This window comes from Protopterus annectens, chromosome 9.part0, assembly GCF_019279795.1.
Source record: "Protopterus annectens isolate FY-2018-M chromosome 9.part0, PAN1.0, whole genome shotgun sequence".
NCBI classification, from domain to species: Eukaryota; Metazoa; Chordata; order Ceratodontiformes; family Protopteridae; genus Protopterus; species Protopterus annectens.
This window is the reverse complement of record NC_056743.1, coordinates 993,661,817-993,675,061: the sequence shown is the minus strand read 5'-3', so window position 1 is coordinate 993,675,061 and position 13,245 is coordinate 993,661,817. Positions and strand designations below refer to the sequence as shown.

Here is a 13,245-nt window from a genome sequence, read left to right as displayed (position 1 = left end):
ACATAGCGAGACAGTTTTAAAATAAGCAACGGAGATGTCGGTTGCTTATTTTAAAACTGTCTCACTATGTTAAACCCATTTAACATAGCGAAACAGTAAAAAAAGCAACAGAGATCTTGCTTTCTCCGTTGCTTTTTTTTTAAAACCTGTCTCGCTATGTTAAATGGGTTTAGCATAGCAAGACAGCTTTAAAATAAGCAACGGAGATCTCCGTTGCTTATTTTAAAGCTGTCTCGCTATGTTAAACCCATTTAACATAGCGAGACAGTAGAGTTATACTAATGGAAAAAAGTCCGGGCGACCGGACCTTTTTCCATTAGTATAACTCGATTTACAATGTGCACGCTGGCCAATCAGCGTGCACGTTTTGGGGGGGTCATGGTATAATATTATTTATTAGCTGTAATACAGCATTAACTTCTAGTGCAAAACTTTGAAAAGTATTGACTAGATGAAACTGGTTTCATCCCTACACACTGCATGGGCTCTGGAACCAGAATTCTTCATCAGGAGTGGTCTTTTTTTCATTCTAGAGTTGTGTTTATACAAGTCTCTTGTGGGTGTGGGTATACTCAGGTTGTGTCAAAGCAGTGTACTGTGTTTATAAACTAACAGTGTGGGTGCTAGTCCTCATATTCAAGAAAAGACACCGAAGGGTGTGTTCCAAGTACAGTGGTATAACATTGATCCAACTTCATCTAAAAGCCTGTCAGAGATTACTGAAGAAGAAACTCTGGATATTAGTAAAACCTTAGATTTAGAAAGAACACAGCAGAGTCTGCCCAGGCTTTGTAACGGTGGATCAGCTTCTTAGCCTTGTGCAGTGCATGATGGATTATAGAAATATACCAATTCAGTTTTATGTGTGTGTTTGTGTGTGTGTGTGTGTGTGTGTGTGTGTAGATAGATGTAAGTATACACATTCACACACAAATGTACACCCATTCACATGCACTTGTGTGTCTGTAGTTATATATAGCATATATTTTTGTGCATATATGCAGACATGCATGTGTTAAGTTTATATCTGTGTGTGTATTTTCTATATATTTACATTCATAGCTATGTCTAAATATATATATATATAGGTTCATAGGTAGGTACTAGGCTATCGGCCCTGGGGCCTATACAAGCCCAGCCAAAAAGGTACCCTGGCTTTTGCCACCCAAGAAAATTAGTTTCCTGTGCCACTGTCGAGCAGAGCCACAGAGGTGATCCCCGGGGTGAATTTCCTATTTCCTATCCAATCATCAAGATTTTTCTTGAAGAGTGTTAATGAGGAGCTCTGTTTGACATAGATAGGTAGTCTGTTCCAGAGTATGGGAAGTCTCTGGGACAGGAATCTATCCCTCCGGCATGTTCTGTTTAATGTGGTGACAAGGTTTAGGCCCCTAGAGCTTGTAGCTCGGAGGGATTGGGATTTCTTTAAGTGGACCATGTCCAACAGCTCTGGATTTGACATAGCTTTGTATGTTAGGCAGAGATCACCTCTGAGTAGGCGATATGCGACAGAGTAAAGCTGGAGTTTTTTGAGACGGTCTTGGGGCATCTGTTTGAGGCTGGTAATCTTCTTTGTGAGGTATTTCTGCGGCCTTTCCAGTTGTTGTAGATGTCTTGTGAGGTACATACCAATACACATATGGGTTTACTAGCAAACCTTTAATGGAAGTTTAGTTGAACAGTATTTCATTGTTTTGAATACCATTTGACAAAACACACAGTTTATCTATAAGAAGTACTTCTGATATTAAACCATGGCTGTGAAGAACAGAGCTCTGACAAGAGGTGCTAAAAAGAAGGAGGAGTGACTCGGTAATACCCTCAGGATGACCTCACAAAGCTTGAGAATATAGCATGAAGCACGTCCTCAGAAAATTAATACACATGAATACACGTGTTCTGTAGTTGAAATTTAATTTTTTAAGTTTGTTGCAGTGCAGACAAATTTATCAAACCCCATTTTTTGCTAGTGATAGGCTTTGCACCAGTGAAACTGTTTATAACTTACCCCAAACTTCAGTGACCTCAAAAGTAATTATACTAGTCAAGGGGTGCTGTTTCATAGCCTTCTACATGGAGAGAAATGAGCTTTGGTGGCACTATGTAAGTTTTTGTTAATTAGATACCATTTCAAGTATTACAAGTATTAGTATTTGTTAAACAGGCACTGACAACATATCCCACAGTGAGGTAAACCACATCCAGTGTTCAAGCCTAGGTGAGAGCAAGTGAAGTGTTTTTATATTTTTGTGTGCTTATGTGTTAAAAGGGGGAGACTGACAAATAAGAGGATTGGTGTTTGAAATTAATTAGTTAACATAATTTTTGTTCGTCCTTTACCAATGTGTAGATCTGTACAGTCTGTATTTGTTGTGCTCACTCTCATAAAACGTGTTTTGCAATGCTGTCAGAAGATCAGCATTACAATGTGGCAAAAGTGATATTTCTCTTGCCATATAATGCTGTCAGCATCAATTAATTTTACTGTTGGACTCCTACTGACTGTTCATAATAATGGCACCAGTATATGTTCTTTGGTAGAGGTGCCCATCTTCTGCAGATATACTCCTGGAAGCTTGCAACTGTGATTAATGTGGTCTGGTCTTGCTGGCTGTTGGATATCACATGCAGTATATTGACATCTGCATTTCTTTACCACACAGACAGGCCTGTAATATCGAGCAGGAATTACTTTCTTGCTGTACATTATAAAAGTGCATTGTAGAGCCTTTTCATCTCTGTGCTTAACATTGTTGTGCTGCTGCATTCCAGTATTAGACGTTTGTGTTCGTACTGGCTTTTGGGAACAAACGGAAATCTTAAGCAGTAACTTCGTACTATGGCAGATGTCATTTATAAACTCATCATCATCCTCGACCTTCTTTTCCTCATTTTCAACATGAGGCTTGGATGTCATCTCAGCTGTCTCCACATCTCTTTATTCAGTGCCTCTCCTACCTTCTTCAACCATCATGTCTGACCGTCACTCACAATCTGTCCATCTCTTTGCTGGACTTCCTCATTTCCTCTTGCCCTCTTCCTGGTCTCTCAAACTTTCTGCATGAACTCATCCTCTACATTCCTACACATTCATCTCAATCATTGCCATGTGTTTTCTTGACCTTTGTCCGCAATTGGTGCAAGTTTGGCTTCTGCTCTGATGACCTCATTGCTTCATCTTTCCCAATTTGTGCATCTTACCACCCACCTCAGGTACTTCTCCATCACCTCTAATTTTCTTAAGTGCTCTGCCTTCACTTTTCAGGTTTCTGTACTGTACTGTATAGTAGCATTGGTTGTACCATTGTTCTGTACAGTTTACTTTTCAGTTTCTTTGGCATTCTTTTGTCACACTCTGCCCCTGATGCTCTGTGCCAGTTTGCTGCAGCCCCTCTGATAGTGACCTTGACTTCCTCATTCAGACTACCCTTCTCCTTAGCCACCCCTCCCAGATACTTGAATCTGTTGACCTTTTCAGCACTTTCCCTTCTATCTCATTTTTCAACTTCTTCTGATTTCCCCCATTTGCTGCTATGACAACTGCCTTGTCCTGTTTGTACTAAGCTGCATCCCATATACCTTCAGTGCTGCATTCTTTTTTTTCTCAATAATAATTTTTTATTATTTTCTTAGATGCCATACAAAATTAAAACAAAACAAAAACAATTAAAAAGAAACTAAAAGTAATTAACAAAAACACAAAACATATATACAATATTTACATAAATGCTTCCAAGTAACACATTGAATTATACACCAAAAATATACAAATGGTTAAGATCAATTCAAGTAATAAACAGTGTTACAGAGTTTTTTTAAAGGTGTAAAAATAATTCTTGTTAAATTCAAATATGAGATGTTACGCTAATATAATATTAAATACTTGTTCCCATATTTCTGGATTGTTAATATTTTTATTATGTTGGTTCAAAAGTAATTTGTGAGCTAGTATATGCCTTATTGCTAGTACTCTAAAATTATTCCATGATGTTTTGGATGGGTCTAACCAATTAGTAGCTATGTATAGCTTCATTAATAAAAAGATATTGATTAATACAATACATTGAGATTTAGAAAGTTATTTTGGGGGAATATGTAAAATCATGAATCCCCATGACAATGTTGTACTTTGGTAACCCATCTTTTGAAGTTGTATCTTTAGTGAGTTCCAAAGTCTGTATATGCATTTGCAACTCCAGAACATATGAAGAAGATCAGCAGATTGATCCTTGCAGTACGGACAAACTGGAGAGTTTTTGGAATTAAATTTATGCAGGCTAAGGCGTGTATAATACACATTATTCCTTATCATCAACTGGGTATACATCAGTTTTTGAAGAGAAATAGATTTTGTAGTCAAATCAATTACTTTTATCATATGACTGTCTTCTATCTCTGGCATTTTCTCTTTCCAATATTTTGACACAAGAAAGTTATCTTGGAATTTAAGCTCCTTTATTAGATTATTTGCTGCTGTTATAAATTTAATATCTTGTTGGAGAGCTTGCCACAAATTTGAAGATTTAATTATATTCTCTTCTTGGGGATTAAAATTTTTAAAGTAACTTGTAGAAAGTTCCCTAATTTGTCTTACAATAACGAGATTGTTTTTGGGTAAATTAAATTTTTGTCTTATCTGATTAGCTGAGAGTTTGAGAAGTGTATAAATATCTATTAAAGTTAGATTGATTATTAATGGGAATTCTTTAAGATCAATTAGTTTTTATTTAGTCTCAGGTTAGGGTTTCTATGAAAGGGTTGATAAGCCATCATATATTGAGCAAGATCTAGTGATTGAAATAAGGTTTGTAAAGACGTTACATATAATTTAATGTGATCCATTATCCCATACAGTTTCAAAGTTTCTTTAGGTAAAAAGGGTATGGCTTTAGGATTAATATTTAAATGTAAAATCTATTTATAGTTCAGAACTACCCAGGTAGGTATCCATTTCAGTGCTGCATTCTGTTTCCCTATCATTTGCTGAAGTTCCTGTTCAGAATGTGCTTGTAATGAAGTTCAACTTTCCATTGAGTCAATCTTCTAAATGAGATCTGTACATATACATATATATAGATCCATACACACACACACGCACACACGCATGCACGCACACACGCACACACACAGACTGACACTCATACATGCATGATATGCAGCAGTTTAGAATTGGTTAATGCAGTTTTTATGTTTGGAATGGAAATTAAATTTTAAAAATGATAAAAAAAAACTTTAGTGAATTATATTTAGTAAATAAAATAGTTTACTGACTTGATGAAGTGTATGCAGAAGTAAATACTTGTTTGACATTTAATTTAGAATACTGTATTACTAATCTGACAGAATTAAAAAAAAAAGACATAGAGTACCAAACCTGTCTTCTTTTTCCTTGTTTTCCAGTTACGTTTAAATTATATGATAAGGATGGTAATGGCCTTTTGGACAGCTCCGTGAGTATGCTTGATGGAAGATTTTTATCCAGTATTGAGGTGCACATGTAGGCTCAGTCACTGAATACCTCATGTGGTCGCATTTGAGACAATGACATTCAGTAGTTTAAATGATCTTATTTTAAGGCTGTACTTAAAATGGAATATTCTTTGTTTGATTACCCTGGAAAACTACGATAATGTGCCTCTCATGCTCCTTTGTCACTTCCACAGCCAGTCAGGGCAATACAGTTACACCCGGCATGGTGCCAGGAATATTATGACTGCACTGCAGTTCATGCAGTGATGGAATGTGCACACACACACACACACACACACACACACACACACACACACACACACACACACACACACACACACACACACACACACGCACGCACACGCACACAGGAATGGCATGCTGATATCTGCCCCACTGCTCTGTACATGCACATCTCTGTTCCCCTGTAACTCTTCCTAGCTTCCATTAGAGTCTACTATCCCATGCCATCCTCTGGGATAGGCAGTTTGACCATCACCTGCTCACACCTGCCAGCCTCTGATTAGCCCTCTAACATCCCAGGTCACTAATCAAGCCCTAGGCATGGTTGTTGCAGGTGGATATTGACTCTCTATGCCAATGGGTAAGAATCTAGCCCATTTTTTCAAGAAAATGGTAAATATAATTTCAAATGAGGTGACTAAAGGCATATTGAATCTAGTATGCACTTATAAAGAACTTGTGTATGCAAAACTGTCTGTAAGGTATTGCATTTTGGTGGTTATGTGCTCACATATCTGCACAGATGAGTTAAGAAGTTAGAAGTCTGTTATACATGGGAAGGTAGCACAGTAGGTCGTCATATTATTTGAGTTTTCTAAGACCTCTGTTCATGTACATATCCCATGTATGCTTGAAGATATTCACTGTGTGTGTTTCCCCATTTACTTAAATTTATGAGAGTGTTCATCAGGACGTCAGTGACTTAGTGGGCAAACTCTGTGTAAATGCCATAACTTATGTTTTATATAGTAAGGAGGGAAGCTTTAGCTGTTGTAAGAATATTTGGTTTTGTCTGCTGAACTATCCCCTCACAGGTTCTATCAACACACCACGAGTAGGACATTTACTATGAAATGCTTTTTCTAATTATTTCTGTTTTTTTTCCATTTTCTCTGTAAATTCAGTATCGAATCTTTCATTTTACAACTGCCCAGCAAATGGAGATGTTAGTTTTCTCTGACATTTTCAGTGTTTTCACCAAGTTATGAGTGCAACAAAAATAGAATTTTTATTGTGAGAGGCCTCATCATAGTGTGAAAGGTGAACACATAAAAGATTAATTTTTGTGACAGCTGTCCTTTTATGTTATTTCCTGTTCATGGATTACTACAGGATTACTCATGCCTGAAGGATTTAGCAGGTTAGTCAGGTAGCAGATGTTTTATTGTCCATTTATTGTTATAGATATTATAATCGAGGTTATAAACTGCAAGCTAAAATTGACGGATGTTGCTGAGAATAGTTTGTACATTATATCTCAAGGCTGGCCTGCTAGAACAGAACATGTCATCTGTCTGTGATGCTCATGACTTTGATTTATGAGCAAATATGAGAACAAGAAGGTCAGATGATGGTAGAATGAGCTTAATCATGGACAAGTTTTTCTTTTTATTGTTAGTATACGAGGGGGAAATAGGCAGCAGTAAAGCAACACCTGCTGGTGTTTACTTCAGCTAATGGCAAATTGTTGGTCCAGCATGTAGCAGTTTTAGTTAAATCCTTGGGACACTGGGGAAAGAAATGAGGGGAAAAGGGAATGGATGACTTCCTTAACAACTTGTACTAGCTGACCTAGTAATCTCTCCGAACTCCCATACCTAGTTTCGCTAACCAAAGGCAGAGAAGACCATCTTGAGTGAATTAGAATTATTCGCCAAGATAACATTTTGTAGAATGTGAAGCTTTTGCCCTTAAGAGGGCAAAATTGGAGGTCTTTCATGAGGCTAGTACTGTGTGTGCCCGTGAAGATCTGGAAAATTGTGGTAGGGTGGCCATAAGCAGGGGAACAATGCTAGCAGATGACATTAGGATGGTAGGTTTATCCAGAAAAAGAGATGTTGAAGAAAGTGTAAAAAAACATATTGCCACTCATTTTCATTGCTGCCAACATTTTGGACTTGTACTTTGTTCTTGATATGTTGTTATTTTCGGCTATTGTTATCTCGGCTTCCTTCCTGTGCTCTCACAAGACCCAACACATGATATCTGCTGGTCTTGCCCACTAAGTATCTTGCAGGTTTGATCACTGTTGGAGAGCAACATGTCTCTTATGTCTTGTTCTAGCTCTGCCTGCTAAAGCATAGGGGAGGCTGAAAACCTATCCTCCTTAGTGCTGGTTGTTGTTTTGCCCCAGTCCCACAATCCATTAGCAGTGGTAATGTGCATGTTCAGCCATGCAGACACATGCATTGTACAGTGTCATGGGACAAACATCCTGTTTACAAAACTGAAACAATGGTACAGCATCTACACGCCATCCTGGTTGCTCAGTTGAGCATATTACAGTAGAGCAAGCTACCCCACTCATACCTCTCAACTGTACCTCATTATGAGAGTGTTCCTCATTTTGAGGGCTTCCTATTGAAATGTCGGTACTCAAAATGCTAAGTGCTGACAAGCGGAAAAAAAATAAGACCAAAAACAGAAGAGTGAATTTCAAAAATAGATTTTCTCCTTTAAACTTTTTTACAGGGGCACACCCCCCACCAAACTTGTACATACCAACCCCGAATTCACCATACCTCCGAGAAAGGGGAATATTCCAAGAAATGGCAACTTGGACTTAGTATGTGTAAGTCCGTTCTTTTGGACATTCAGTCTCTGTATTTCAGGACTTGTTCTTGCAGGTCCTGACATTTCAAATGGTTAGAACCAAGAAGTAATCAGTAATCAGTAAGCAGTGGTGACGACTTTTCTGTATACAATTTCACTGATTGTAAGATTGATCAAGTTTTGATTGACTTGTTTGCTAAAGGCTTGACCTTTGTCCCCTCGAGAAAATGTAACATTGTAGAGTTACTAATTGATTTTAAGCTATTTTTGCGTAAACTGAATTTGAATATAATGTTTGGAAGGAACTCTGCAATTGAAAACAGTTTAAGAGTAGCCAGTACCTTCAATCCACCACAGAATAGTACCCTGAACATGTTTGAGTTTCTATGTGAAAATGAATTCAGGGACATGTTAAAACACACTAACAAAAATTTACCTAACTTATCTGCTGAAGAGAAATCCCTATTAGAACTGTTAAGGAACTTGTCACTCAGATTTATGAAGCCTGACAAGGGAGGGGGTTTAGTAGTGTATTATAAACACGACTACTCTAACATCATGTTTAAACTTCTAGAGAGCGAAACATACGCTCCTATTAGTAGAAATGAACTAAACCAAGCATACAGTAAAATCAAGATGTACATCAGTGATTTATTTACTGATGGTCTCATCACCCTAGAGCAACACACTTACTTGTCAATGCTAGCACCAAAAATCCCCAAGATTTTTGGAATTCCAAAGCTACACAAGAGTATGACCAACCCTCCATTTAGGGCCTTAGTAGATGCAAGGCAGCCCATAACATATTCCTGTGCCAAATTAGTGGACAACCTATTGAAGAAATATGTCAACTTGGAAGTTCAAATTTTAAAAGATTCGTGGGCTTTACTTGATCAGCTTGAAAAATTAGAATTTGATGAGAGTACTAATTTTTTAACAGTAGATATTGTAAACCTTTACTCTTGTATACCCCATGAATTGGGCATTGAATGGGTAGTGGATTACATCAGCTCAAAGGGTGCAAATACTAATGAAGCTTTATTGACAGAACAGCTTTTGGATGTTATTTTAAAAAAACAACTTTGTGACCTTTGAAGACAGACTGTTTGTACAGAAAATTGGAGGGGCTATGGGATCACCTGTGGGGTCAAGTTTTGCAAACTTGGTTCTAGCCCATTGGGAGACCAACTGTATTTTTAAGAGTGAATGGTTTAAACAAATACACTTGTACAGAAGGTTTCTTGACGACATCTTTATCCTATTCAAAGGGAACAAAAATGAGGCTGAAAACTTTGTGAAGTTCTTAAATACAACCACTTCATTCTTGGCCTTTACCTTCAACTTTCAGACAAGCAGGATTAACTTTTTAGATGTGGACTTAAGGAAGTATAGGTCATCATATATATCTAAAATATTCAGGAAGGTAACTTATTCAAACAACTTTTTGCACTTTACTAGTATGCACCCCCTCCATCAGAAAAAGGCAGTGGTCAAAGGCCAACTTGTGAGGGCGGCAAGAATGACAACATTGCAGGAAGACTTTGAAGACGAATGTAAATTGTTATATTACATGTTTCAAAGGAGGGAGTACCCTGAAACATTTTTAAACAACATCTTTCAGGAAGTCAAGGAGAAAAGGAAAATAGGTTTTTATAACCCTTTACTTCCTTTACAAACTAATAATCGGAACAATGAATTAATTATGGACACAGATATTGTAGAAGTAAGTGCGCAGTCTAATCTAAATGTTAGCCAACAACTGACTGGTTCAACTAGGGAAACCAAAAACCTAAATGCTTTTAGAATAGCATTTACTTTTACATACTGCCCAGAAGCACAAACTATAGGCAAGATAGTGAGAAAGTACTGGAGATACTTATCAATAGATAAAAGCATCTCCAGTATTCTAAACTTTGATCCAGTAATAACATATAAAAGGGGCATAAACTTAAAGCAACTACTTGAAACAAAATCACATAATATAAAAGGGAAGGTAAATAGAGGGACGAAGAAATGTGGTGCTTGTAAACACTGCAAAGTAATAGATACATCAAACTCATTTACCATCAGGTCAGTGAGCTACGATGTGAGGGGATCCTTTTCATGTACATCCAAAGGGGTGGTTTACCTAGCTCAATGCAAACAATGTCCGACATTTTATGTAGGAAAAATGGACAGACGTTTGAAGGACAGAATTTATGAACATGTCTATGCAATAACAAAAAAGAAAAAAGACGTGAATGCATTGGCTAGACATTGTGATACCAACATTGGACATTCTTTCACATTTATGGTCATAGATAGTATTGCCAAGTACAGGGAAGAAAACAAATTTGTTAACGAACTGTTTTTGAAACTGGAGTTAGAGAAAAAAGAGTTAGCATGGCAATTAAGGCTAGCAGCATGCAGGGAGCCAGGAATTAACAAAGCTTGTTCAATCGCTTGTATTTTAAAATTAAAGAACCTTTTGAGGTAGCTATCAAGCACAATAGTAGATAGAAGTACCCATACACTCATTCAAAAAATACACTCATAATTTAAAGGGAAGTGTCAGGTAACATAGTAATAATGGTATAGGATTGTTAGTACTGTTCCTGTACTGTTATGTTTGTGGCCATGTAGGATATTAATAATATTTTTCAGAATGTATGGATACACTAGAATTTATTTTAAAAAGAAATTTTTATACTTTTACTTGTTTAAAAACAGATATTATTAACAGAATATTTCCTGTGTTTAAACACAGGATATAGAGATTTTTTATTGTAGGTTGTAATTAAGAAATTTTAATTATGGTGCTTAATTGCAGACTTAATTGGTGTCAATCAACCAATTTGCTATGTATCAGCCTTTTAAATAAGCCTGTATCAATGCTGGTTGTTGTATGATGAAGTTCTAGCATTTTTAGAACGAAAAGCACTCTGTAGTGTTGCTGCTCTGTAGTGTTTAACAGTACCGGTGGTGTTATATGTTTTTTAATTTACAATCTGAAGTTAAATAAACAGCTTTTATTGGATACTTGTAGCAAAACCTTTCCTGAGAAGTTGGCGTATCCTGTTCCATTTCAAATGGTTACCCATTTTAAGTCTTAAAAAGTCCATGTTCTTCACTGTTCCATAGTGAAAATATCTGTACCATATTCAGTGTTAAGAAGTTTTTTTAACTAATATCCATGGTAAATAATACTGAATCATATTAATTCATCAAGAGAATGTTTTACAAGTATAAAGTAACACATTTACAACATTTTAACTAACATGTGTGCTTTCTAGTTGAAGATGTTAGTAAGCAGTAAATAAGTGTTCCACATTTGCCCATTTGTTCCACATTGTGAGAAGAAGAGCTCCACTTTCTGGAGATGGCAGATTGAGAGGTATGGCCCACCCCAAGATACATTCCCAGCAGCTACTCAGTGTTCTGTCCCCTGAACCATTTTTGCATACCTTAGTAGTCACATTTCTAAAGCAATGCTGCTTTTTTTTCAGTAGCTCCTGAACTGAAATCCTGATAAATAGACTGTACATCCCATCCTTACTAACAAAATGGCACCACCAACAACAGGAACAAGCAGAACTTACTGCTGCTATGAAGGACACTGATCCATTCACCATATAAATAAGCATCACTGCATTGGTGTTGATTGGTTCCGCCATCACAGCATTTGTAGGCTCTTTCCATCATTTTGGTGGTAGTGTTCTCCAACCTCTGCAGTGAATGACTTCCTCCATATTTGAATTTATGGAATCACCTACTGCTAATGAAATGAAACCACTATCGGGCAAAAGTCAGTTCACATTACCAGTATGATAGTAAATTTTCCCATTACTCCTCTGAGAGCTCCTTAAAGAATTTCACTGATGAACTCTCCTCACCCAGGTCAGTGCAGAGCTACCTCTCATCCCTGTGCTGGGGGCTCAGACATTCACTTAGTGCACTGATAACCTACTCTCACCACTGTGCTAAAACTTTATCTGTATCCCACTAATGCAGTAGTGAAATGCACTGATCATTCTGCTAATGGCTAACCCCTGCTGTGTCATAGGTGAGTTACCATCATGTTTTCATTGACAGCTTCCCATGCTGTTGCTCTGGTGGCTTTCTTGCATCGCTGCACTAATACGTTCCATGAGTCACTGTCCTAGTGAACTCCATCCACAGCTGCTGTACCACTGGAGTTTTCCCGTAGCTGCATTGATTGGCTAAATCATTACTATACCACTAGGCATTCTGTATTACTTCACTGATGGGCTTCTCTGGATGTCCCATCACTGCATTCATGGATGTACACCTCCACATTTTCTGCATGAATGGTCTTAATCTGTTACTATGTCAGTAGCCTGCCCAGGCACTGTGCTGCATGCTGACATGTCGTTACTCCCAGGCACTGTGCTGCACACTGACATGTCATTCCTCCCAGGCACTGTGATGCACGCTGACATGTCATTACTCCCAGGCACTGTGCTGCACGCTAACATGTCATTACTCCCAGGCACTGTGATGCACGCTGACATGTCATTACTCCCAGGCACTGTGCTGCATGCTAACATGTCATTACTCCCAGGCACTGTGATGCACGCTGACATGTCATTACTCCCAGGCAGTGTGCTGCACACTAACATGTTGCTACTCCCAGCCACTGTGCTCTAACATGTTGTTACTGCAGCACTGTTACCACTTCTACCTCAAATGTTACAGTAACTGCCCGTGGCTTCTTCTTTTGAAAGAATATCGGGTTGTACACTAGCCCCAAAGAGCCCCTTCATACTTCATTACTGTAAGCCTGATTTTCAGAGTGTGTTGTAGAAGAGAAACCTTCAGCATCACAGTCCCGGTAGAAGAAGCTCAGTTGTCAACCTATTTAGTCAGAGCTGGGAAGACAGCTTATTTTATCTACTTTATAGACGTCTGTGGTAGGCCCAATAGTTTATTATTTAAAACAAACACTGCAAAGTGACTTCTCCGGAAATATGTTATGTTATG

General features: G+C 37.8%; 1 protein-coding gene across 2 annotated transcripts in view; it reads left to right on the top strand.

The window, feature by feature from the left end:
* DGKA (diacylglycerol kinase alpha) overlaps positions 1-13,245 on the top strand; it is an 858,181-nt gene that overhangs the window by 474,998 nt on the left and 369,938 nt on the right. For both annotated transcript variants that reach the window (XM_044083761.1, XM_044083762.1), the window contains exon 6: positions 5,401-5,450. In XM_044083761.1, coding sequence (XP_043939696.1) covers positions 5,401-5,450 — 50 coding nt within the window. The remainder of the gene's footprint in view (positions 1-5,400; positions 5,451-13,245) is intronic.